Source organism: Drechmeria coniospora, chromosome 02, assembly GCF_001625195.1.
Source record: "Drechmeria coniospora strain ARSEF 6962 chromosome 02, whole genome shotgun sequence".
In the NCBI taxonomy this organism is placed as follows: domain Eukaryota; kingdom Fungi; phylum Ascomycota; class Sordariomycetes; order Hypocreales; family Ophiocordycipitaceae; genus Drechmeria; species Drechmeria coniospora.
This window is the reverse complement of record NC_054390.1, coordinates 5,888,771-5,915,461: the sequence shown is the minus strand read 5'-3', so window position 1 is coordinate 5,915,461 and position 26,691 is coordinate 5,888,771. Positions and strand designations below refer to the sequence as shown.

At 55.0% G+C, this 26,691-nt stretch overlaps 7 protein-coding genes across 7 annotated transcripts; 4 read left to right on the top strand and 3 right to left on the bottom strand.

Annotated features, from left to right (window-relative positions):
• Positions 1-378: 378 nt before the first annotated feature.
• DCS_04712 (calcium-transporting P-type ATPase) lies at positions 379-7,043 on the bottom strand (the record flags this gene model as incomplete). Its single annotated transcript, XM_040802018.1, has 6 exons — positions 379-1,569; positions 1,620-3,065; positions 3,781-4,211; positions 4,266-5,597; positions 5,650-6,835; positions 6,885-7,043. 6 exons carry the CDS (start codon positions 7,041-7,043, stop codon positions 379-381), a joined length of 5,745 nt encoding a protein of 1,914 aa, XP_040657051.1.
• Positions 7,044-8,624: 1,581 nt separating this feature from the next.
• Positions 8,625-10,618, top strand: DCS_04711 (double-strand-break repair protein rad21; the record flags this gene model as incomplete). Its single annotated transcript, XM_040802017.1, has 2 exons — positions 8,625-8,888; positions 8,948-10,618. The coding sequence occupies 2 exons, from the start codon at positions 8,625-8,627 to the stop codon at positions 10,616-10,618; spliced, it is 1,935 nt and encodes a 644-aa protein (XP_040657050.1).
• Positions 10,619-11,379: 761 nt separating this feature from the next.
• DCS_04710 (tubulin-specific chaperone Rbl2) lies at positions 11,380-11,783 on the top strand (the record flags this gene model as incomplete). The annotated part of the gene is made up of 2 exons (XM_040802016.1): positions 11,380-11,559; positions 11,616-11,783. 2 exons carry the CDS (start codon positions 11,380-11,382, stop codon positions 11,781-11,783), a joined length of 348 nt encoding a protein of 115 aa, XP_040657049.1.
• A 205-nt stretch (positions 11,784-11,988) lies between these two features.
• DCS_04709 (Tho complex subunit 7/Mft1p) lies at positions 11,989-13,029 on the bottom strand (the record flags this gene model as incomplete). Its single annotated transcript, XM_040802015.1, has 1 exon — positions 11,989-13,029. The coding sequence occupies one exon, from the start codon at positions 13,027-13,029 to the stop codon at positions 11,989-11,991; it is 1,041 nt and encodes a 346-aa protein (XP_040657048.1).
• Positions 13,030-13,553: 524 nt separating this feature from the next.
• DCS_04708 (CCCH zinc finger protein) lies at positions 13,554-15,142 on the top strand (the record flags this gene model as incomplete). Its single annotated transcript, XM_040802014.1, has 5 exons — positions 13,554-13,602; positions 13,667-13,735; positions 13,787-14,230; positions 14,308-14,517; positions 14,607-15,142. The coding sequence occupies 5 exons, from the start codon at positions 13,554-13,556 to the stop codon at positions 15,140-15,142; spliced, it is 1,308 nt and encodes a 435-aa protein (XP_040657047.1).
• A 1,481-nt stretch (positions 15,143-16,623) lies between these two features.
• Positions 16,624-17,809, top strand: DCS_04707 (Tetratricopeptide-like helical; the record flags this gene model as incomplete). The annotated part of the gene is made up of 4 exons (XM_040802013.1): positions 16,624-17,330; positions 17,385-17,598; positions 17,659-17,692; positions 17,745-17,809. 4 exons carry the CDS (start codon positions 16,624-16,626, stop codon positions 17,807-17,809), a joined length of 1,020 nt encoding a protein of 339 aa, XP_040657046.1.
• A 2,075-nt stretch (positions 17,810-19,884) lies between these two features.
• DCS_04706 (uncharacterized protein) lies at positions 19,885-21,829 on the bottom strand (the record flags this gene model as incomplete). The annotated part of the gene is made up of 2 exons (XM_040802012.1): positions 19,885-20,968; positions 21,024-21,829. 2 exons carry the CDS (start codon positions 21,827-21,829, stop codon positions 19,885-19,887), a joined length of 1,890 nt encoding a protein of 629 aa, XP_040657045.1.
• Positions 21,830-26,691: the final 4,862 nt, after the last annotated feature.

The window sequence follows — 26,691 nt, the reverse complement described above, 5'->3', positions numbered from 1 at the left end:
ATCACAGGCGGAATCCAAATGATAAATGCTTAACAATTAATGGTGTTGGTTGGAAGGGACTAATTAACGCTGGCGCCACACCACAGTGGCCGCGTTTGTCCCACTTAAGCCGTCCCGCGTGCAACCTCACATTGGGCTTCAGCAGGGGTTTTGACCTTGATCCTGAAGTCGTCAGGAACAATACTTGTTCTACCCAAGTGTTATACCTAGTGTTTCTATTCTGTACAGGCAAAGTGTACCCCCGGTTTTTTGTCACCGTCTACTCCGTAGCGCTCTTCATCATTGCATCGAGACTGGTTCATCGTCACAAGATTGAGCCACTGATTCGTCTCGTCGACTGCGTCTCTCGGCTCCCCAGTCCTGGCTGCGTTCCGTCGTTCATATTCGCACAAGACCTCTCGCCTTCTTCCTCTCCTCCTCCGTCAGCACCCATTCCATGCCGCCATCGCCATCCCCGGCGTTCAACTCCTCCCATTCCTCGTCGTCCATGTTGGCGACCATGAGCAGCTGCGTCACCTTGGCAAATGCCTCCTTGACCCGATAGCCACCCTGGGAGACCGTGTTCACTATGGCGGTGAAATCCCTCTCGATGCGGATCGCGCCGAACGCCGTCGTTCTTCCGCCATAGCTCAGCACTCTCTTCTCCAGCACGATGGACAGGTAGCGTGCTGTCAGGTCCAGGAGGCTGCTGTATGTGCTCGCCGTCATGAGGCGCGCAATCGCCTTCATCAGTTGGTCCCACCCGTGCTCGAAACGCCGAGGTACCTGGTCCATGACGTCTTCCTCGGCTTCGTCGTTGTGGTGCGCAATCTCGGCCAGATCTTCCTCCGTCAGCGTGTAGTCGGCGTCGCGGAAGGTCTCGCTCAGCACGGGCCGCAGACGCAGCTTGACAACTTGATTGAAGAGGTGTTGGATGCCCTCGTTGAGCAATTCGGACGACTTGGCGATGAAGCTCGTCTCCAGCGTACGGAGGGCATTGGCCACGAAGGCGAGATCGCGGTCGAATGGAAACGAGTCCTTGAGCTGGCTCCGCAAGGTTACGCTCGCCGGCAGGCCATCGGTGACGGTGATCAGGCCGTTGATAATCCTGCTCAGGTACTCGTTTGCCATGTCAAGGCTGTTGATCAGCACGATGAACTGGGTGACCTTTTCCTCGGGCGGAAACCCCCCCTGCAGGATGGCCTTGGGGTACGACTCGTCACGCATCTTGCGCTGGATCATGCCGATGAAGTCGGAGCCCAGCACTCGACCGACGGTGGGGATGACGGATGCGATGACGTCGCGTTGAGATGTGGAGATGGACCTTTGTACGACATTGTTGACAATGTACATGACATCGTCCACGGCTAGAATGATGTACGGGGCGTGGCCCTCGACGGGCTTGCTCAGGTTGAGCGAAAGACCGCTCGGATACTCGTCCAACTGAAACGCCTTCTCTACTGAGCGGCGGAAGAAAAAGGTTGTCATGACGTTGTAGGGTGTCGTCAGCTTGACCGAAACCTTGCGGTAGAGGTTCGACTTCACCAGCAAGTTGGGCATGACGAGAGAGCTGTCCGCCTCGGTCGCGTCCTGCAGCGAGTCAGCAATCGAGCACTCCCGTGCACCTCGGCCCGGCATACCTTGCATTTCCCCGAGAGGAAGCGGGTGTACAAAGACCATCGTCCGAGCATGACGGATATTTCACTGAGAAGACCGTCGACTTCTTTCATGTTGACGCCCTCGTCCTCGCTCTCGCGACCGTTGTTTCCCGACCCTGCTGCGGGAGACTTGATGCGTGGCGTGCCAACTCGTGGAGGCTGCGGCAGGAAACTCTGAACCAGAAATGAAAAGGGGTAGCTCTTAACATCGGTAAGCTTCCTGTCGACGCCCCGCTCGTCGCTCCAGGTGTCGAGGATGATGCCGCCCTGGACGTCGGCCTCCATCTGCAGCCTCTCGATGACTCGGACCATCTTCCCACTTCCGTAATGCCGTTCCACCAGGGCTCCGTGGCCCTCGACAATTTGCGCAATGTGCTCGAAAAGCTTGGTTATGGCGTTGGCGTAGAAGAATCCCTCCTTTCGGCTCTGGCCTCCTAGGCTGTCCTTCAACGTCGCTCGAGCGGTGCCGGCGACGCCCTGGCAGACATATTTCCCGTACACGTCGAGTCCCACGTCGGCGCGCCCGATGAGGGGGAACAATTTGAAGAAGCGCGTCACCTTGGCGCCGTCTCCATCGCCCGCGGCTCTCTCGAAGCCGCGCAGGAAGAGGCCGCATAAACTTTCCCGCGCCCCTTCCAGCGTCACCCACGGCGGGTCGGGCACCTCAACACTAGGCACGACACTTGCGGCGAAAGCGCCCTTTGCAATTTCCTCGGGCACCTTGCTCGCTCGTGACAGGTAGCCAGCCGCCGCCTCCCAGTCTTGAGGGGCGCCCATGGAGCCGACGACGCCGTTGACGCACGCCTTGAGCTCCGCGACCTGCTCCACGACGCCGAGCGTATCCTCTACCCTGCTTTTCTCCAAATCCAGCTCCTTGACTCTGTTGCTCAGATGTCCAGCCGTGTCGGCCGCCGACGAGAGCATCTCGTTGCCGATCGACCTCGCGGCGATGACCTGCGCGCCCAACCCTGCCCGCAGCAGGTCTAGTCGACCGAGGTCGCGGGAGAGATCGGCATGCGAGGCCACCAACGCATCAAGCTGAGCCGAGATGGCAGATTCTCGCCCGTGAAGTGTGGACAACGCGGCGCGCATGTCGGCCACGCTGCTCGCATCCTTGACGGTCGGCACCGCTGGGGCGGGAGGGGTCAGGCTGGCATCGTCGTGGTTGGAACGACTGGGGACGCCGTTGGCAAGGTTCGACATTGACGCAGGCGAGATTGGGCTGGGAGGCGCATAGCTGCCCAGCTTGTTCGTCTGGGCGGATTGAGCTGTGCCGGTGCTGCTGCTGTGTCGACGAAAAGGGAGCTTGGAGGTCACTGGAGAACGGGGAGAGGAGACGTACACCTGCAGCACTTGACGGGAGATTTTAGCTCCATCCCCGGTAGGTCCACGGAGTAGGGGTGGAGGGTCTTTGGCCCTCTCCACTGTCTGAAACCAGTAGTAGTACTTAGGTGCTACTAAGGTACGGGGTGTTAGTGCGCGGTACAAGAACCATATACCACTTACTGTACAAGTGCTGTAGTTCCAGGTGATACAGGTACCTATTACAACACTGAAACAACGCCGTAGTACATGGGCGGCCCTCCTTACTTCTACTCCGTAATTACCAGGTATTACTTTACTAGTACAGTAATTACTCCGTACTCCGTACATACTTACTGCGCATTTTACGAACATACTTACTTGCTACTTGGGAGCTCGTGGTGGCAGTAGTTGGAGACGATCTGCTCTGACTACTATGTAACCTGCCATCTAAAATGCTTCGAGTATTTACCATACACTACTAACTAGCCAACCTGCCAACCTTGCACCGATTACTGGGTACTAGCAGGTAGCTTAGACTGCGATAGGTTGTTGCCGCAGCTGACAACCCCCAACACCATGATTTGCTGCTCAGTTTGTTTCCGTGCGGATAGTATTCTATGTACTTCGACGCTATGCAAAATTCCATACCGCCGGACAAAATATGCTTGCGTAGCATGTGTCTAGACAAGGTTGACAAACCCACCAAACCGTCCATCCATCTACCAACGCCTCATACTGCCTGGCTGTAGCCGCCACTCAAACGCCGTTTCCCGTACTTGAGGTATTTCCGCAATTCATCCGCCCACAGCACCGAGCTGCAGAGTACAAACAGCCTTACCAAATCGCCAAACCCAAGAGCTTCGGTCTGGAACACTTCCTGCAGCCATGGGAGATAGATGACCAGCAGCTGGCACAGTATGCTGAGCGACACGGCCCAGTTGAAGAGGTTGTTGGCAAACAGTCCCACTTCCCCGCGGATGACTGACTTTGATTCGGATCGACAACTGAGCGCGTTGAACATGTCGAAGAAAACAAAGCAGGTGAACGTCATGGTCGTGTCACGACGGGTTACTTGGCCATCAGCAAGCATCTCTTTGCGGTATATGATCATGGTTCCGACCATGATGATCGAGGCTGATGTCAAAACCCGCGTGAGGACAGCTCTGGTGAGCACGGGGTCGCCCCGGTTCCGCGGTGGCCGCGTCATCACATCCGGGTCGACTGTTTCCACACCAAGAGACTGCGCAGGAGGGCCGTCCATGATGATGTCTTGTAGATTGTTAGCTCAGCTCCGCAGCATGCATTGACGACGTGTGTACTCACTAATCCAGAGAATCTGCATTGCGTTGAGAGGAGTTTTGAAGCCGAAACAGGTACAAAGAAAGACGAGGGACAAGCCAGCGGCACTCGTGCTGAGCTGGAATGTCAAAAAGTTTTGGATGTTGTTGAAAATGCCCTTGCCCTCCTCAATGGCGCGCAGTATGGTGGAGAAGTCATCGTCTGTCAATATCATGTCGGCCGCTTCCTTCGCGACGTCGGTTCCATGGCGACCCATTGAAATACCAATATCGGCCTTCTTCAACGCAGGGGCGTCATTGACGCCGTCACCCGTCATGGCAACAATGTCTCCACGAGACTGCAGCGCACGGATGATTTTAAGCTTGTGCTCGGGATTCGTTCGCGCAAAAATGGTCGTGTGCTGCATCGCGTGGGCAAGATCTTCCTCCGACATCTGGTCGACTTCATCTCCTCTCAGGACGGCTTTCACCGTCGACTGACTTGATGAGTGGGTGCTCGGCACGGCAATGTTCATCCCTAGTTGCTTGCCAATAGCAAGGGCCGTCGTCTCAGCGTCGCCGGTGATCATGATCACCTTAACACCGCCCCTCATCAACCTCCTAATGGAGCGCCCAACTCCAGGCCGTGGCGGATCGCTCATCCCCACGAGGCCGGCAAAGGTCAGATCCCGGTATATGCCTTCGGGTGCTCGTGTGGTGGAATCGTTTTCCTGACCGGGAGTGCTCGCTCCTACGGTTCCTGGCGTCGATAGGCCTTTTGGAGGCCTTGCGACGGATCCACTGGCGAATGCAATTACCCGGAGGCCCTTGGAGGCCATGAGTTCGGCTGCCTCGAGGGCATCTCGTCGTCGAGCGCTGTCGAGCACAATCTCTCGGCCCTCTTTATCCAGGTAGGTGTCGCACGCGGCCAGAACCGCTTCCGTAGAGCCCTTCATGTATGCATATTCTTTCTCTCCTTTGTTGTCCGACCCAATGGTAACGCCCATCCATTTGCGTTCGGAACTGAATGGGGTTTCCGCAACTCGAGGACCTAGAGATCCTCGCACGTCGTGCTCTTTGAACCTGTCGAGCAAGTCCAGCATTGCCACATCCGTTGGTTGGCCAATCCATCTGGTGAAGGGTGCCGCATCGTCACGGCCCAAGGTGGAGGACAAAACCGCCGTGGCGGCAGCACCATTTTCCGTGTACTTTTGCGCCAGCCGAGCATTGTTGGCAATGTTGCCGATGCGCAAAATCCGCATCGACGCTTGGCTGAGCTTCGTTTCGATGGACTCGGTGTCTGAGGCGATATCAACGGAGCCTGCCAATCCGAAATACCACAGCTCGGACGTTGTCATGTGATTCGTCGTAAGAGTGCCTGGAACCCAGCAATTAGCGTCATCCGGCATGCGATCAAGGCCCATGCATACCTGTTTTGTCGGTGCAGACCACATTGACGGAACCAAGGGTCTCGACCTTGGGCATTTTTCGAACGATGGCGTTATGTCGGGCCATGCGATGCACCCCGAGGGCCAGGGTGACGGTGACGATGATGGGCAGGCCCTCGGGAATGGCCGCGACGGCTAGGGAAATGGAGATTGTAAATATCTCGAGTAACCCTTTGCCCTGTAGCCAACCCACGATGGAAATAAGACCAATTACAGCAAACGAGGCCTTGCTAAGCTGGGAGCCAAGAAGATCCATGGATAGCTGAAGTGGTGACCGCGGACTTTCCGTACCAGAAACGCTCGACGCTATCGTGCCAAAGTGCGTGTTGCCTCCGGTGGCAAACACAACACCTTGGCCGTGGCCAGACTTGACCAGGGTTCCCATGTAGGCAATATTGGCCGTTTCGTTGCCCCCGTCGTGTTCATGGCTGTCCCCGGGCATCAGAGAGGACGGCCGTGGAAGGCGCAGGTGGCTGATGCCGAGTGCATTGATACTTCGTGGTCGGGCCTCGGTGGTAATGACAACCGGGTCCGTTTCGCCAGTGAGGTTCGATGCGTCGATGGTTAGATCCGCGGCCTTGGTAACACGAATGTCTGCCGGAATGCGGTCGCCTGTGGTAAAGAGGACCAAATCACCTGGCACCAGCTGGCCGGCCATGACCTTGATCGAGGTTGCATCCAGTACATCCTCCACCGGAGTATTGGTCCCCGGGCTGCCGCCAAGGTCTGGGTTGGATTCCGTGGTGCCAGGGGGCCAAGACGGAGACTTGGACAAACTAGGAGACCTGTTCGACCCTCCACGTACCAGGTGGGCGTGGTTTGGTACCAAATGGTTCAAGGCCTCAATTGACTTCTCAGATCGGTATTCTTGGACGAAACCAACGGTCACGACGATGGAGACGGCCACGGTGATGCTGACTGCGTCGTCCATGTTGCCCAGCAGCATGGACGTCCCCGCGGAGACCAGGAGAAGCACAATGAGGGGTTCCTGGAATTGCTTGATGAATCGGAGCCACAACGGCTCCGGTGGATCGTGTGGTATCTCATTCGGACCGTAATCGCCGAGTCGCGTCAGCGCCTCCGTTGGCAAGAGACCATAGGCTAAGGAGGTTCGTAGCCGCGCCGCCGCTTCGCTCGGCGTCATGTATGAAAATTCATCGGCCACTCCCTGAACACAGACGTCAACTATGTGCGAGCATGGGTATCATGGTTCTTACCTTGGCATGCGATGATGACGTGCGAGCATGTCGAGGTCTTGCTGGGCGCCCACCGGCTTCAGAGGGTTCGTCCGAGGTGCCTGCAATGGTTGGGACGCTGGATGTCGGGAGCAGAGTCTCATTGCCCGAGCCCTGTCTCCCCTGCCACGGCAATTGCATTGTTGCTCAGGCAGAGTCGACAACGTTCGGAGTGGAAGAAGGCAAGGTCACTGCCGAGAGCTATTGCATGGGGTCTCGGGCGTGGACACGACAAGCTACCACTTGCCCATGCAGAGGGGTGCTTCGCGACGTGGAACTCGAAGTTGTCTCGGGATAAGGAAGAATGGGATGCTAAGGAAATCGAACTGCGGTGATGCGCAAAGCAAGAGGTGTCATTAGCGAGATGTTGCTGGTGTTAACTTCTGACCGGAAAGGAAAGTTGCCAGGGGCTTTAGGCCTGCGATCGATGAGTACTTTCGGATCATTTCCAGCCAGGTACTCTCCGTATAATAAGTTGCAGCAGAGGTACCTGGTGGCCTTGTATTGCCTACTACAGTATAGTAGCTACCTAGGTAGTAATTGGAACGTACTGTGTACTTGCAGTAGTCCATACTTGCAGTACAGACTACACTACAGAACATGCATCGTTACTAATTCTAAATACGTGGCCCAGGACTCGGTGGGCCCGGGAATATCCTAGTGGAAACGAGCAGCTCTCAGCTTGCACCGGATTCATACATTACATGCAAGTAATACTCTTACATTGCCATATTCAATGTCCATGTTGAAGTGCCAGGCAGCTGGTTTTCTCCTGACACGATAACAAAAGCGACGATGAGATACAGCTAGAATATTCGAAAATGCGCGACACAGTGCGGTGACTCGTTTGTGCGCGTACGTTGGCAGCTGTTTCGCCATGGAAGAGTAGTAAGTATTACTTACTGTACGTACACTTACATGCCGGCAATGTGCGGGACGCTCAACTGTCAAATCGCTGCAACAGTATCGCTTCGATGTAAGATGCATTTAAAGAGCAAGACATCTCGCAGCACAAAGTTGAAACTTGCGTAGTTTTGTAATACTGCAGAGTACGACATGAGTTCACCGGATCCGGTGCTGGCATGGCACCAGAATAGCAGCGAGTGAATAATAGTACCTCATACTCCGTAGATTGAGCAAAACGGGGACGGAACATTAATATTCCATCCGATTTTCCAAGTCACCAGTCACAGCCGCCGGGTGCAGCCACTGGCCCAAGCGACGAAAACAGTGGGGACTACGGAGTACGACCCAAAAGCTTTCCACAGCCACAGGTCCCCCAGCCATGCCATTTAGTCGGAGAGAACTTGGGGACAAGCGCGAGCAGGCAACTCCCTCCCCACCTATCCAAACTCACAGTTCGCATCATCCCATTCATTGCCCGCCGTCGTTCCCTACAACGCTCGCGTCGTTGGCCACTTCCATCGCATCGGCTTCCGCCACGCGCAAAGTAGAGTAGCCTCTGGCCATTCTTTTTCTTTGCCCCATGCTGTTGCGCTGCGTTGATCGGCGCGTATCCCTGGCTTGACACGGTTTCGGAAGCGCTTGTTTATCCACATCCGTTCTCGACGCGCCCCTAGCACTGCGTCCCGGAATACCGAACAGGACATCCTGTGCGATAGATCCCAACGACCATCAACACCAACGTCCACACGCTCGAGCTCATACAGAGTCAAGCATTTTTCTTCTTCTCGCGCTGCCTCCGCGCCGCGCAACGACAGCATGTTCTACTCCGAGACCCTCCTCAACAAGAGCGGGCCGCTCGCCCGCGTTTGGCTCTCGGCCAACCTGGAACGCAAACTATCGAAGAATCACATCCTGCAATCCAACGTGACCGACAGTGTCGAAGCCATCATCACGCCAAACCAGGCCCCCATGGCGCTGCGGCTGAGCGGTCAGCTTTTGCTCGGTGTGGTCAGGATATACCAACGCAAAACGCGTTACTTGCTCGACGATTGCAATGAGGCGATGATGAAAATCAAGATGGTTGGTCCAGACTGCCACGAACCATGTGTCGCCGCCCACCCTGCTAATTCTCTCCTCAGGCGTTTCGATCCACAGGCAACAATGACATGGCCGCGAGCATGCAGGTTGCTAATCGCGAGGCGTTGCTGCTCCCGGACAAAATCACACCCTACGACAACCTCGAGCTTCCTCCTCCGCCCGATGCGTCGTGGCTTTTGTCGCAGATGGATGATGTGACGGCAACCCCTGTCGGCCGCAAGGGTCGCATCAGCAACCGTGATATCAATCTTCAAGAGGATTTCGACAACAGCCAGTTCTTGCAGGCAGGCAACGGCCTTGACGAGGACGACCTTGCCCCGATGGACGATCTTGATCTCGAGCTTGATTTCGGCATCGACATGGACGGCGGCCCCAGCCAGAGCATCGAAATGGGCCGAGACGCGCCTGCGCCGCGTGACGTGGAAGATGATGTCTTCAGCGAACTCGATCTCATGCCGCGCAACGGCAAAGATGATTCACGCGCCATGGAGTTTGGCGAGGACGGTGTTCGGATAGCTGACGGAGAGGGTGATATTCCCATGGGTGATGACGACTTCGGCTTCCATGTTGACGACCAGTCTGCCATGCCCGAGCTGGCAGGTGCTGTCGACATCAACCGCGCGAGAATATCCGAGTCCCCCCTGTCCGACATTGATGAGGCTCTAGCGCGAGAAGTAGAGCAGGAATACTCTCGGCATAATCACACCGACCTGTACGAGCCTCAGGAGGATGCCGAAACAACCCTAGTTGGGCGACCGGCACAACGCGCCAAAAGACAAAAGATTATGGTCCCCGATAGCGAGATTTCGCTGTCAAGCAGTCACATCAAGCAACAACAAGCCGACAGGCACAACATCATCAAGCCTGCCGCATTTTTGCCTCGCGATCCGTTCCTCCTGGCGTTGATGGAAATGCAAAAGAACGGTGGTTTTGTTTCATCCATCATGTCGGAAGGGCGGAGCTCCGCGTGGGCTCCCGAGCTTCGCGGCATGCTGTCCTTGGATTCTGTTCGCGGCTTGACCGAGCTGAAGCGGAAGCGGGATAGCGGCATTGCCGACGTTGAAAGCGACCAGGGTGCTATGAAGTCGCCACGCCTCGAGCTTGGAGACGACACTGACTTTGGTTTGGACGATGCTGGCTTCGGAAATCAGAGTGTGGCCGCCGACGGCACGATTTTGGAAATCCCCGCCGACGACGACGATCACCGGGACCGGGATGCGAGCAGCCCGATGCCTGCCTTCGACGATACCACTGCACCCCTCGTGCACCCGGCTGACAGCGGGCCAGTGTCTGTCGGCACAAAACATGCCGTCCATATCCTGCGCGACCTCTTTGGCTCTGAGGCCGCGACGAACGCCGATCTGAGAAACACTTCGGCAGTCGTCTTCCAGACCTTGCTGCCTGAGAAGAGGACGACAAAAGCTGAAGCAACCAAGATGTTCTTTGAGTGCCTGGTTCTCGCCACAAAAGATGCCATCAAGGTGGAGCAGGGTCCTGAGCTTGGAGCTCCCATCCGCGTACGAGGAAAGCGAGGCCTTTGGGGAGCCTGGGCGGAGCGCGAGGCCGGCGGCGAGATATCACATCAGGACGAGACCGAGCCTGAGCAGGGGGCTGAACCTGCCCACGAGGCTGAGAGCGATGCCGAAAGCGAGCGTGAAGCTGAGCCCGACCATGCAGCCATCAGAGTGCCTGCTGTCTCCGTGGAGGCATGATTTTCTTCGACTGTCTGTTTTCATGTCTACATGGCCATCTGCTCTCTTGACACCTGGCGATAACTTCATGTCGACTCGTGTATAAATTACTGGCGTCGTGCATTGCTGGGCATTGGCTTTTCGGATCACTCGGAGGCGTTGCAGGTGTTTGCTGGGAGATACCATGGCTCGAACGCTCAGTATACTCAGGGTTCAAGGAGCATCAAAAGGAGACAGCTTGATGGACGGACGAGAGCCAGGAAAGCCACCGTGCCTTTAATCCGGTATACGCTGGCATGATGTTTGGGTACCCAGCTTAGTAGTTTTGTAATTGTTGAATGGACACTGGTCTGATGCAAGAGGTGCCGACAGTCTTTAACCATATAAGCGATGTATGTCGTAATGTAGCTTCTCGAGATTGTCTGGAGACATGGAAGGCGCCTATTTAGCGCCTATTTACTACGGGTGTACAGAGTACGGAGTACAGTGGTTCCCGACCAGATAGGAGACGCGATTCAGGTACTATAGTGATGCGCTACAGAGTATTCCCACTCCCCGCCCTAAAATCTGACACCGTTCACTACATGTACTTGCAAGAAGGGTCAGAGGTGACCTCATCTCAACACACGCCAAGGTCTCCGGGATTGAGCTGGCGACTGGGACAACACCACCGATTCTTTGCCAACAATATACTCCCACGTGAAACCTCAACTCTACCGGACGACCCCACGAACCAGACTGTTTCCTTGACACCGAGTGCGAGCACGCCACAAACATCAGCCATGCCCCCCCCTTCACCGCTCGCAATTGCGTCCAGCTCCGTTCAGCGGTTGCTGAAGGAAGAAGCCTCGTACCATAAGGAGCTTGCTGACCAGGAGGCTCGGGTGAAGACCCTGGGGGAGGATATTAAAAACGGCAAGAGCGCAGGGGATGAGAATGCTGAGTTTATGCTGAAGCAACAGGTAAGGCATGAGCGCAGTGCTGGCATACACACCACTTGCTAACACCAGAGTGGCAGCAAACTGCCGTCGAGGAGACCAAGGCTGTCTTCGGACCACTGAAGAAGCGCATCGCTGATGCAATTGCCAAGCTCGAGGACCAGATTGCCTCCAGCGAAGAGTTGGGCACGCAAGGGGCGGATGTAGAGCAGGCCAAAGCCATGCTGGCGCAGGCGAGGGCTGCCTAGGGTTCGTCACGAATTATCGCAGCACACAAGTTGCGCGGCGGAAATGGAACGGAAGGCAGGGTAAGAAGCCGCCATAGTATGTGCACAAGCAAGTCATAAAACACAATCTCCATCGGCGCCTCCTTCGTCGTGGTATATTGCCAGAATGCGCAACTCCGATTGTCCTCGCCTGAATGATGTATGCCAGTTCTACTGTCCAAGATGCCTAATCATCAATCTCCATGCTAGTCGTGCTACGCTGCTCCGACTTGTGGGTAGCATGGCCGTCATCGCCCTCCCCCGTCAACTTCGCAGGCTGCTCGGCGTCACCCATATCCACGTCCGAGCGAGACGCATCATCGGCAACCTGCGTCGGCAGTTGTGCGTCCAGCGGCTCGCGACGTCGCCTCCCATCCTTCGGGAGCGACAACCAAGACTTGGTCTTATCAGGTACCGGGGTACCGCCGGAGGACATCGGTCGTGGGGTTTCGACTTCATTCTCGGTCGTCTTGGGCTGACCCTCGTCATCGGGGAGCGGAGAGGGATTGTCGATCGGGGCTATGCGAGGTGTATAGTCTCCTTTGTCGTCCTTTTCAGGCTCTGCGTCATCTTCACCACCCTCGTCCATTCCTTCTCTTCTATCAACCTCTTCCTTTTCGTCGCGGATCTGACGACGCAACATCATTCCCTCCTCCATGATCCTATTGAACTGGTCGCGCCGTTCGTTCCAAGTTTCCCTGTAGGTCTCGCTCTCGCGCTCAAGCTCTCGGCATTCCACCTCCAGTTTCGCTAGGTTGGCGAACTGATCCTCGCGAGGTTTTAATAGTCGATTCGATGTTATCTTTTCTGCCAGCTCATCAAACTTTTTCCGTTGCGCTAGTGTCGCACGGGCAGCATCCAGCTGCTCCCGAAGCTGCGCGTTGTTTGCACGAACGGCTTGGCACTCTGCCAGAATGCGCCGTTGGTCCGCATCGTATCGCCCACGCTCGTGTCTATTTGCATCGTGGAGAAACTGAAAACGCGCGATGCTGCTGTCAAAGGCGGCGAAGTCGAATGTAAGGTCTTCTCGCAAGGAATGGATGCCAAGTAACGCGGATAGCTCGGTACCATTGCGAGCCTCCTGGTATCCGGCCGCAATGGATACTATTTTGGATATCGAACCGAGGCGTTTAGTGATACGCTTAAACGGCTTCTCCTCGACATTAAGTAGCCGGGCTTTGTGGAGGTCCGACTCGCTCCTCTCGTCGAGCAGCTCCCACGGTGCCATGGGGGTCGAGCGGAGAGTTTGACGGTAGAAGAAAGATGGGCGTGTCCAAGTAAAGAACTGGAGGTAGAGAAACGAATCAAGAAAATTCGCGCAGCTGAATTAATGATGCAATCACTCCCGAGGCGGCAGGAAGAAGTTGTTGCTCAAGGGGGTTGCTGAGAGCTGGTGCAGGACTATTGTCTACGACTATGAATAGAGTTCGACCCTGGCTGGCTGACAACCAACTGGTGCTGGTTCTTCGATTAACTTGGATAGGTGCCTTTATCACTGACCAGGTATCTTCCCCACCTTAGCAATAAGGAAAGTGACTTTCTCGGGGATATGTCATCATTTGCCACCTGCTCAACATATGACAGGCCCCCATGACTCAGCCACAACCCAAATTTATGAACTTCCATCTGCCCCGCTGTCGTCGCTGCTGCTCATTCTGTTTCCGAACAGACAACTACAATCAACTCGACAACGTCCTTCTTGAAAAATCCTTACATTTTCATCTCCACGTACTTTATTGGAAAGCTCTCAGCATGTCGGAAGAAGACAGAGAGCTCCTCGCTCGTATTGGACAGCTTGCTGGTACGCTTGCGCGATCGACTCACAATCCGCCCTTTTGCCCATCCGATCACTTACCCATCTGCAGGCCAGATTAATCGGCACAAGAACCAGCAGGCTAGCACGGTGCCAGGTGCACGCCCGGTTTCGTATAGTAGTACGTTTACACGAGACCTTAGTTCGATATAGCGACTTGCTCACGTTGCAGACAACACCTACCGTCACACACACGCTCCATACTCGCGCGGTGGATACAGAGGTCGCGTGTCGGCCGCCCACCGTCATCGAACCCTCCGGTTGAATGGTTCCCTTCCGAGTCCCGAAACAAAATCTGTCGGCAACGGCAACGCGCCTGATAGCAGCAGCACTAGCTGGGTAACCAGAAACGACCGCCATCGGCAACTCATCAATGCCAACGTCTATGAAAAAGAAGCACAGAATCGTGCCAAGGCCTTGGAGGAGACTCGGCAGCGGAAGCTACGACAACGGCGTCAAAACGAGAAGATGCGATTCAAATCTTTTCTCCAGCACCAGGCTTCCGCTCCCGAGGTGTCAACTAACCCAACGATTCACGCGAGTAGGAATGAGATTGTGATCAACGGCCTTCGCTTTCGCGTCATGGACGGTGGTAAAAAGCTGGTTCGAGTCAAAGGTGAGCGACCTGCTCATACAGGGGCGCTCTGCATACATTTTCCACCCGCCTGCGATGACACTGACGGAAATTGTCAGACGACCTCTCCTCTGCCACGACGCCCAAGAGCGCCATTGTTGCGGGGGTATCATTCTATCGAACCAAGTCTGGCAACCTCGTCGCGAACCGGGTTGTGCAGGACCATCGGTATGGCCCCTGTCCCCGGGCGGGTTATCGGCTGACAGACGACAGTCGATCCGGCCGGGTCAATAAGATTGATGCCTTGTGCCGGACCTTCTCCACGACGGGTAATTACATTGTCGCCATCTTGAGTCGGACAAGATGCCGATTTTTCAGCATGCCCCGGTACGTATTGAGTTACTGACGACTTACGCAGGTTCATGTCCAAAGGGTCCATCCTGCCGATTTCAGCACGATCCCCACAAGGTAGCCGTTTGCAAGGACGTCCTCAAGGACGGGAAGTGTCCTAATGGCGCGTCTTGCGACCTGTCCCATGATCTCGTCCCGGAACGGGTCCCGAACTGCTTGCATTATGCCAAGGGCCATTGTGCGAAGCCTGACTGCGTGTATACTCACTTTCAAGGACCACCCAGTGCCCCTGTCTGCGCGTCATTTGGCTTTCGCGGCTTTTGTGAGAAGGGGTCGAGCTGCGACGAACGTCATGTCTTTGAATGCCCCGACTTCAGCAACGCTGGAGTCTGTAAGAATAAGGGGTGCAAGCTCCTGCACCGTGAGAGGGCAAGCGTTCTCCGAACTCATGCCAACAAGGCGGACGAAGCCATGGACGATGTGTCGAGCGATGACGAGTCAGTAGACTTGGACGACGTTGACTCGGATGCAGTGGCCGAGTTCATCGAAGCTGATTCGGACGATTCGGACCACGAGAGCCCCAGCGAGTTCTTGCCCATTTAATCGTGTACATTTGCTTGGCGGCGATGCCCGCTGTTCCGCTCTGTGGCGCGCACAGGGTTCGTAGTTGGGAAGGGGGGGGGGGGGGGATTCTTTTGGGTACTGATACTCTGGTTCTAGCAGGCGTGCGTCGCTGATCCAGCCAGCTTCCCGATGGCGAGCAACTGGTTTCTTGCCGGGGATCGCAGTCCTTCGGTACCAGTAGGTGGTGCATAGCCTCCACATCGAGACAAGAGAGAAAGATGAAGAAGACGAGAGAAAGAAGAATAAAACAGAAAGAAATTGTAATTAGCTCGCAGAAAGAACAATCAATCGTATAATGGGACGAAACTGCCTTTGTCGAACTTACCGTTTGCCTTTGTTGGCACGAGTTTCATAGTCATGTGCCCAATGTCCCATCCACTGTTATCTACCTACTAGGTATAACATGCTGTGCACCACATCAGGCCTCTTGTAGTTGAACCAAAGCTACTATCGACGTACGATTGATCACTGGCTATAAAATGCTCGTTGTTTTTAAGGCCGGAATTTTGGAAACACCAATCGTCCTTGTATATATACACCTACAAATACCTACCGCAATTACAAATAAAGTGACATGTACGGAGTACTGGTGCTGTACTTACTTACATTACAGTAAGTACGTGATTACTGAGTACATGTACAGTAGGTGGGCAGGCGGCATGGAAAGTGGGATAAGTATTGCGGGGGCCACCATGGGTATTGCACTTGTGAAAGTAAGCAATTATTAGATTGACTTGCGTTGTATTCCGTACATCTACTCCGTACTTACATTCAGTAGGCATCCGAGGAGTCATACCGCCTCAGGAGGGAGGCAATCATCTTGGAACTCGTGATGAGTATTATTCATTGACTGCATTTAGCTACAAACTGACAAGACTTCGAGCCGTCCGTTGTCTAATGATGATGAAATACAATCCAGTCAGAGGAGCCGCATTCCCACCCGATGCTGGCAACAACGAAGAATTACATAAGCGGCACGCCCAGGCGTGCCGCTACTTGGCGCTTACCTAGGCTGCAGACTGTGCTGTGCTTAAGTAAGTACAGTACAGTACATGTACACCTACAAGTAATAATAAGTCGTACTACCATCAGCACCTCCTGCCTACGTACTCACCTGCCCACTAGCATCACGATCCTAGTATGTTGACTCTATACCCCTCTCCGGTCGACTCACTTGTGAAAACAACGGACGACCGCTGTTCGAATCTCGAGTCAAGGACGCTGGCAGCTCGGACAGGATATAGCAAGGCTATCACTGTTGCGGCTTTGTTCTTGCCACGTTCGTTCTGCCCGGTTGAAAAAGTGAACCGCACCACCAAACACCCCTGCTCAAACCCTCTTCCGTCGGAGTGAGGGCTCGGCTGGAGCAGTTCGCGGAGACTTACAGCCTGCGTATATGCGAAGCGGTCGCCCACCAAGGCTATCGGTATATCGCAATAGACGAGAAAGGTGTTATCACAATGGGCCTCCGAGATATGCTAAAGAAGCGGGATGAACGGGCGGATGGCACCACAAAGGGGAAGGCCGTTCAGGTGCCGGCTCCGGCCGAGATCACATTGATACGTTCAGACACACACTCTCAAGAGGTCATACAGCCGCCAGGCGATGGTGCCAACGACTTGCGTGGTACGCCAACGTCGCGTACCGGCAGCAGATCTCCCCAGCCCAGCCTCGATTTCTTCCGTCCACAGTCGGACGAATCACACGGCGCGTCTCCGTCATCAGAGACGAATCGCCCGTCCTCGTCGGTTAAGCGTCGCCTCTCGGAACGCCTGCACCTCGGCCGGCAGCTTCCGTCGTCGGAGAGAGTACCATCCAATCTACCCGCCATCGTCACCTCAGCCAACCCACAGGAGGACAAGGACGGCACCGAATCGCAATGGGAGAAGCGCGCGACGATTCTGGCGGAGCATAACGAGCTCGCAAGTAGTCGGCCGACGACGCCCGCCGCGGGCCAGATGGACGAAAGGCCGGTGCCCACGAGCCTCGACGATGGCCGAAACCCCTCTCCCGTGCTGTCGCCGCAGATTGATCTTGTTATCCAAGAAGCAATTCATTGCCATGAAGAGGGGCAGTTGGAGAAATCAACTGCCATTTTCGCCCGACTGGCTGATCCCCAGGGGGCAAACAACCCCCTGAGTCAAGTGCTCTACGGGCTTGCCTTGAGGTGGGCCTAGCTGCATCGTGACACCCCCGACACGCCAATTTGCTGACAGCTTAGGCACGGATGGGGTTGTGAACCGGACCCCGAGGCCGCCGTTCGCTATCTATCGGCTGCGGCTTCCAACGCTGCGACTGTCGAGCAGATGGCCCTCGCGGCCGGCATGAAGAAAGGGGGCGCTGCCAAGGGTGAGCTGGTGTTGGCCATTTTCGAGTTGGCCAACTGCTTTCGTCACGGTTGGGGCATACCAAAAGACTCCGTTGCGGCGAAGCAGGTGAGCTGCTGTTGCTGCGTCTCTTCATCTGATGCCACGCTGATGCGATCTGTCCTCCAGTACTATGAGACTGCGGCGAATCTCGGCGATACAGGTGAGGGGTGCATTCTCCCGGGGTTCCAACGCTGGCTGACGGTTGCGCGTAGATGCCATGAACGAAGTGGCATGGTGCTATCTTGAGGGGTTTGGATGCAAAAAGGATAAGGTATGATTGCCTACTCTCTTTCGGCCTGTCTCCACCCTCACGATCGCACACATGGTGGCAGCCAGCCTTCAGTCCAAGTATTACTGCCCAACGGTGCTAGCAATTGGTGCTGCTCCACGGCGCCGCTGCTCCACGGCGCGGCCATTCTCTACTATATTGCCTCCCGTCCAATGAACGATTGGATATCATTGCCTTGGCTGCTTCACTCCCTTTTCTTCGCCTAGTGAACATGAAGCTGACGGGGACTTGGTTGGTCAGTTTACAGCTTCAAAGTACTATCGACTGGCAGAGAGGGCAGGCAGCAAGACGCTTGGCAATTCTTGGTAAGCTGCTGTCCTTGTTTCATACGCCACTCCGATTTGTTGAGCGGCAGATGCTCCGTAATACCTGTAGGACCAGGTGCTGACAAGTGCTATGAAGGATCTGGAAGGACAAATACAATCCTCCTGAAGAGGCCGGCAGCAAGAAGAAGGCGTAGCCGGATCGAAACCAGCCTTCCTGTCGAGCTTTTATGCCAGTGACGCAAAGACGTGCATGTCCCTACTCCGTACACATTCCTATCATCTCATGCGCTCACTATACAGGGGATTGTTCCGGCTCCAAAAAGCGCTGTCAAGCGAAAGTTTTGTTGCGCTATCCTCCCCGGCCCGCCTTGCAGGATACCCTTGGAAGACACGCATACGCATTAATCAAGTCTAACATCCAGTCTCACATATTCAGACGCAAAGGGTGACTTAACGCGTCGGCATCCACTCATGCTCCCAGCCCACAACGTCCCCTCAACCCCGGTGGTACACGCCGGGTGATGAGCAGTATAGGCTCCATACGCTACCTCATACTGTGACGCATGGATCATCAGGCTCGTGTTACCGATTTTTTTTCCCGCATCGAAAATTCTGGTACCGATGTGGCAAACGGCCCGACCTCGTGGGCAGGCGGTGTACGTCCGTGTGCATGTGTCTCAGACATACCGCCAAAGATACATGCAACATTGATTCACGCGAACCACTACCACTTACATCAGACTCTTTCATTCACATATCATATGATGGTGGGAAATGTTATTTGATGCCTGACACCAGCCTCACACAGCCTCGCATCTTTCTGTGAGGGCCGTGCGGGCGTGACGTTATGGCTGGTCAAGGCCTGATGCAGATAACCCGTCCAGTTCTCATGGCTTCCACCAGTCTGGCATATGTTGTCGCCTGAATGCTTGTGGAGAGACCCCCATGCAAATCGCAAGTCGACACAATGCAGGACCCATCCGCTTGCGCTGCGCGTCATGTTGCTCAAGGCCGAACCCCAGGTCGTACCAGGTCTATAGACTTGCCGGCTTATCCTCGGCTCTGCGATGTGCATACGAGTTTCATCTTCAGGGACAATCACCGCTCACCTCGGCAGCTGTCTCATTATACATGCGCCGTGGAGGTTTCGAAAAGTCCCGCGCGCTGCGGCAAATGGCAATCATGTCGCAGTTCTGGCTACAATCGAAAAACTAACTGTCAGGCCATTGGCGGCTTCATATGTCTCGTTATTCCGTCGTTACCACTTTTCCGCGTTTCCATTCTGTTTTCATAATCTGAATTCATAATCTGAATCAGCAGCCTGCAAGGCCCTCGTTTATGCCAGCAGTTTCTGGAGGAAGATCCCAATAACTCATTTTGGCTGTTGCGACTTCTACTATGTTGTCCCTGGCCTCCATTTCAGTTGTCATCGGGACAGCCATGAAGTGCAATTCATAAGCAAAGAAAAGGAAAGGACGCAGAAGCAAAGGTGGCCAGGCCATGTGAGTTCCTACCATAAAAATACTGAATGCTGCTCGCTCGCTTGCTGGGTTCACTATGAAGGCTGGGGGAATGACCAAGGACTGCATCGTCGTATGAATATTTTCTGCGTGAGTAACAGGTCTGGCGATGACGTGTTTCTTGTCGTTTGCGACGATGTCAATGGCCAATAGTACGATGACTCCACCAGCTAATAGCTAATGGATGAAAATGGAAGAGAATATCAATGTGTTGACTTGTTGACTGCGGTCGTGATAGGCCATCATCGTGGGAATCGTAATGGTATTCAAGTGTTCGTTAGACATGTCGCTCGTGGCATTGCTGCTTTTTCTGTGCGTTGTTGCATTCAGCAACCATTTTGGCAAAGTTGCGAACAACTTCGTTTGGAATCTGGTCCCATAGAAGAGACCGCGTGTATACGTCGGCCGCACCAGTCTGCTTGCTGACGGAGCGCATCGACGCGAGCGCCTCGGCCAGATTTTTGCGGCCCTGGCTGGTGGATCGCTGAGGTGAGTTCTGGGGAAAGTCTTGATTGCTCAGGCCGTTATACTGCGACGCCGACATGGAGAAGATTTGCTCATTCGTCTGCTCCTTTGTTGGCTGCGTCAAGGCATCACCAAGCTCCTCGAGTGCCGACGAGGCGGCACTCAGGTGAACCAAGGTGCCTTTTGGAGGTTGCGGAGACCATGAAGTGGTACCAGATGGCTGCGGAGCCATGGTTGGCATGTGTCGAGACGGGGTCTGCGGGGGAACACCAGCATCCTTCAGCACGTTGTCGAGTAGGGTGGCAGACGCTGCCCTGACATCCTCGGACATGTGTGGAATTGCTGGAGTTGACTGGCTCGACATGACAAAGGCACCGACGAGGAAGAGCATGAACAAAAGTCCGCCCTGAGATACGCCCTTGTCGCCGTCTGGGATGCCGGGAGTCTCGCTACCGTTGACCGGCATCGTGGGCATTTCCTGCTTGATTTCGGGTTCTTCGGAAGCGTAGTCGCCGATGAAGTTGTCATTATCCCACAAACCTGTCATGGCCATGTCATCCATTTCATCATAGTCTCCGGGGAAGAGAGGGTGCTGCACTCGCGGCGGGACAGAGGCGGCCGAGTTAAGTTCGAGACGCTGCACATGCTCGGTGAGAACGCTGACCCTCTTGCGGAGCCCGCCCGTCTCGATGGTGTGAGCTTGGATCATCTCATCCTTTTCGTGGGTTAGTGACTCGATGTACTCGGCGTACGACTGCTTCTCCCGGAGCAGCTGCTCCACTCTTGCTTTGAGGCCTATCATTTCCTCCTCCATGTCCGTCACCAGAGCCGTGTACTGCTTCTTCTCGTCCTCGAGGCGCTCCGTGTGCTGTTTCTTTCTTTGTCTCGAGTCGAGTCTAACCCAAACGTTAGCCATTCCAGTTGGACGCTCCTGTGATGGGCTCTACTGACGCTGCTTGCCGGTTGCGAAGCAGGCGCTTCTGCTGCTTGAGCTCCTTAATCTCCTGTTCGTTCGTTGAGTGGGCGATGAGGTGGTCAATGTTATTCAGGTTTCGCTCGGCAGGAATTTCGAAGCGTGCGTTCTTCTTGCGAATTCCGTCTCCACGCCTCAATTCGTGGTGAGATCGTAGCATGGGGCTGCTCGAACCCATGTCTTTGTTCGCAAGCTCGGGGCTGGTCACCCACTCCTTCTGCGGAGAGTCGGGGGCTTGCACCTCACCGTTGCCGGAAGGGTCGAATATATTGCCGGCGTTGCCAAAAGGGATCTGACCTTGCATCTGCCGGTGGAAAATGGAGACGTTGGCATCGTACACTGCCGGCACGGAATCAAAGGCTGGGAAGGTGGATGCGGCTCCAGCATCCGGGGCTCGAGGCATGAGCCAGTCGTTTCCCTGCTGCCCAAATGCCTGGCTCTGGCTCTGGCTCTGGCTTGCATCAACCCTCAGAAAGGGATTGTTGCTGCTGTTGCTGTGCTGGTCGAGGAACGGGTTATTGGACGGAAGGGACTGCATGTCGATGGACTGCCAGTCTTCCGTCTTTGGAGAGAAGAGAGCATCGGAAACGACAAATGATTCTCTGCGACTATTGGCCATGGGAGGCGAGAGTTCCAAGCCCGAGTCTATGCCGCTGTGGTCGATGGATGTGTCGTCGAGCACGCTCTTGTCCTCGTCTTCGAAATACGTGTGCTGGGCATGCTTTGTGTCGACAGTCTGGTTGGCAGCGCGGTAGAGAGGCAATGCCTGACACTGTGTTACCATTGCTGAGGCGGTCTTGTCTAGGACGTCGATGCCGAAGAGTGAGTGCAGACCAGGCCGAGCGGACGACAAGCGATCGAGAAGGGGCGTTCTCGAGAAGAAGTCTATTTCTGGAAGAGACAGTATGGAAATGTTAGAGGCGGCAGCTCAAGTGATGTTGCGAAACATGGAGCAGGGAGCGGGGAGTATTTGGTATTTTCAGCAGGGGATTAACAGATCAGGCCGTACTATCGTCTGGTGCATGGCTGGGTGTCTCGAGCAAAAAAGGGTGCGACATGAATGACGCCCGCCAAGGTTTGGATGGATGCGACAGCTCCGAAGGACGTCGGTTGACAGCGGACAATGGAAATTCGACATGGGAAGCTGAGGTACAGGCACAACGCGGGTAGGCGAGCATGAAAACTGGGGGCTGGAACGCAAGGTTTACGGCCAAGGTAGCGGTATTCTCGTCCGAGAAGCAGCAGATGGATTGCATGCAGCATGTAGGGAAAGCGTCGCACCACAAGGGTTGGAAGAGGGACGCGAGAGAAGTAACGTGGAAATCATACGACGACGGGAAACGACCCTGGGGTTGGGGCATCGGAACGGGAGGGAAGTTTGTTCCGACTCACCATGACTCTGCTTGTGTGTCTCGCCCACGATCGCACAGGGGTCGTGCAACGGCGTCACGGGTATAAAACTGGTGAAACTCGGAGGTGAGGGGGACGCTGGTGACTGGGTATGGCAGTTTCGACGGGAAAAGGAAGATGGGTCAAGGTGGAGGGAGACGAAGCGTGAAGTTGTTGATATTATCTAGGGGCGGCAAGTAGGGCGTTGGGCATCTGAGGCGCGAGGAAGGAGGTGGGTGGCGAAATGAAGTTGAGGCGAATATGGCGTTTATGGCAAGAATCGGTGGTGCGTTCGATGCCGGCGGCCGCAGCGAATGGCGGAACGAAGAGGAAGACGTCGAGAGGTAAACACTACTGGTACGGGCACGGGTCAAAGGGGATGAAGATGAAGATGACAATCGTTCGAAGAGGCAGAGCAGGAGTGAATGAGCGGTCGGGTAGGTTATGTACAAGCACTCGGAGCGTTTGGGCATGAGATTGCAGCATGACCAGCGGGAGGAATCACGCCGCCATCTTGCTTGCTGAAACGGGCGAGGCCCCGAGTTTTCGAGTGCGTGTGCCCCGTACTACCTACCTCGCTTTGGGAGTACAAGTACTTGTAAGTGTACAGTGCGTGCTGTGTACACATTTGTACGAGTACACCGGGGAGTAGGAGGAGTATTGTTCGGTACCTACCTGCTGCAGGCTACGGCACATGTTCTCCGTGCAGCCATTAAGTATTACTTGTAGGTTCTGCGGGAAAGGCTGGACTGGCGACCAGGGTTGTGGTGTGTGCTCACTGCTCAGCACTGCGGCCGAGGCGGTAAAGGCTCAAGGATCGTCGAGGCGCACGTATCACCGACGACCTCGGATGCTCCCCATGCACAGCAACAGCATTGGTCAGGTACACACGCACAGTAGAATTGTGAGTACGGAGTACCCTACAGTACATGTACTCTGCTTGTACGGAGCACATGTACTGATCGTATTGCACGGAGTAGCAATTGATACATGCATTCTGTTCACATCCTTGTACATGAACTTGCACCTTGTTGCCATGGATAATAGGGCGACAAGTAGTACCATCAAGCCTGGGTAGCAATGCTGTAGTATCTGTAAGGTAGACACTAATAGTACGGTAGACATTTAAGTAGCCTTGGTCTTGGTACTGCATAGTATGGAAGTAACTATCCAACAGCGAGGTACTACTGGCGCCAGTACGCCGGACAGTATGGAATACTTGTACTCAAACTGGCACGGATTAATTACTGGTATTAATGCGTACAAGTACGGTGCAACAGGTAGGCCGAACTACCTAGTAGGTAGTGATGAGGCTTGAACGGATGGCGTAATGACTGGCCATGCGCTGTACTCCATACATGTGCACCGAAATCACCCATGATGGGCAATACATCTTGAACGGGCGATGGCTGTTTGCTGATGCCCATCCACCTCCCCCTGTGCCAACCCTTTTCTCTCTACATGTCGGCCAGCGTAGATTACGGGGTGGGATCGTGAGATGCGGCAGACTGATGCATGTCCCGCTACAGCCACCAAACGACACAGCACAACACCGCCACTCCCGTCACAACGACGGCCGACTTTCGTTCATTCTGCGCATGCAGAAATAAGAATGTAGGTGCATGTACATGTTTTGTCTGCCCGTGCCACATACCAACGATGCCAATCAAGCACATCTCCAGAGGAAGAGGGGAAGTCTAACTACATCGGTAAGCGATCACCTCACAACGCCACCACCATGTTGGTCACGCACGCACACCGCACCGCGGATCGATGAACCACCCTGGACCGGCCCGGCCTTCTGCTGGAACATGAAGCACATCCTTTCCGCCCTCCCATCCACCAACGGGTTACGGGTACCTTCCAGCCCAAGCGACGAAGAGCACGCGTCCATGCTCGTTCGGATCTCAATGGGCTTATGCGGGAACATGGAGTGACATCGGCCGCCTCTCGCTTTGTTCCTCACGGCGGGAAGAGGAATTCGGACACAGAGTCGCAGGAGGCACCCGCTCGACCGCTGTTTGGACTTTGCACATTCATGCGCATGTGCATGATACAGAGTCTTGGTTGAGCTTGTGCAGGTGGAACACGAGCACGAAGGGCACTCCTTCAGGGTCGAGTGAGCCCATGGTGGAGCTTTTTGGGAGAATCGCGAACAGGCCGGCTCTATCGACTGGTGACAATGCTCACAAGGGCTCCGCAAACCTGTCTGCGTTCCCGATGTGTGCCGCGGCCGCCTCCATCTCACGCGGCTTCACCATCGCGGCCGTGCCGGATCCGACCCGCGAGACTAGTCACCGGCATCCAATGACACCACGGCAGGACAGTGCCATGCGGCTTTTCTTGTCGCAGACGAGGCCAGGGCGGCACAAGGCGTGGCGAGACAAGGCAGGGCAGGATAGGGCGTTGGGCATCAGACGCTATGGCGGCCCAACGTTGGGTAGCGATACGAGTGCTCGTACGCGTACTCACTGCCGTCATCCATAGGCGGTGCCCCCCCATTCCAGCACCAATGCTGACGGGATACCGACCTGCGTGACTGCTCCTGCCATGCACTCGTATCACTCCATCACATCACGGCCACCGCGGCCCTGGCCATGGCTGGTGACCAACGTTGACCGCCCCAGCTGCCCTTTCCATTTTCTTGGCGGCTCGTTGCCTTTTCGCAGGTCGTCGTCGTCGTCGCTCATTGTTCCACGATGGCCTCTTCAGACCTTGACTGGATGCTATCGCTCAGCACCAGGCCCACTTCCCACTTCCCTCTTGCACTTGGCCCGTCCTCTCCTCTCGCCCGTTGCAGTCGAACGGACGCGGCCGCCAGCCTTGCCCGTTGCATCGGCACGGCTGCTAGTCAACGAGGTCGTCACAAGAAGCGGTAAACCGTGTGAGCGGAGCTAGTGCGGCAAACGGGCGACAAGCCGAGAAACAGGTTCAGCAGGCCAAGCAAGATTGGGTCGAGATGGCGGACTGGCCCGACCCTGGTGCAGCTGCCAGCCGGCAAGACCTTGTTTCGCAAGATTTGCAAAGTACATATACAATTAATTACAGTGCTCAAATACATTCGACTATTGGGTGCCTAGGCACCTGGTTAGGGGTGGAACTGCTGAGCGTACCTCGACCTCGACCGTGCTGTATACTTAAGTGCCTAGTACAAGTACTGCATAGCACTCAGCCTTGTCCATGGCCCTTGGCGCCACAGGGTCCTATGGTATCAAGACTGTCATTGTTAGGTACTAGGTACTACTCACTCATGTATTCCGTACCTGACAGTACCTACATAGTTACTAGGTATACTCTACAGTACTAGTTTGTGGATACGCCGCTCCCTGCAACAGCACATGGAGGCCCCACGTATCGGGCTCCGTACTGAGTGTGGGCTACTTGGAGGCTATGTGCTGCGACACACCCCGTACTAGGGGTTGCACCACAGGGTTTTTGGGCAATGCCTGCTTATTGCAATCGCTGGCAGCTCGTGGCCAGAGATGTATGGTTGAACGAGCCATAGTGTACTCCTGAACAAGGCATCACGTGCCCTTGGGGGGGGGGGGATTTTCTAGCCAGCCTCTGCTCCGCAATATCGAACGTGCACGGTTACCTGGGTTGAGCGGTATATGTCTGTGTTGGCATTAAGGCGCTGGACGTAAAACTATTACACCCAGCTAGGCTATAGAATATTAGCACTGCACTGAGTGCAAGCTCATTGGAAGCTAAGTATTGCAATATATCCCCTAGGGATTGTATTGAGGATTTGGGGCAACGCCTGCTTCTCGCAATCGTAGCAGCTCGTGGCGTGGCCCAAGATATGACACGAAAAGCTATAACGGTTGTGCCCCTTGAACAAGGTGGTTACAGTAATTTACATGCTCTTGTAGGGTTTTTTTTTTAGCAATCCATTGCATTCCCACCAAGCCTGGCCTCTCAAAAAAACTGGACATTCCATCCATCTTCACTTCCATCTCTTTTCCGGTCATGGCCTTCGCAACCTTTATCCTCGGGTCCACTCGGGACGGGCATGGCTATGGCTATGGCTATGGCTATGGCTGCCAAAACTTGCACCAAGCCCGCTGCCTAGCCTTCCGCTATGCTTCCTGCTAGACCTGCCCCCTTTGGTTCTCTTCTTCGCTATCTTTTCCGCCGTCTCCCTTCTGTTCCCTGGCACAACCTCGATGTGGCGCTTCATCTGGATCTGTTCTGCCCGCTGCTGATACTAGCAGTATTATCCCAGCAGACGAGGCCGACTGCCCAGTTCGCTGCTTT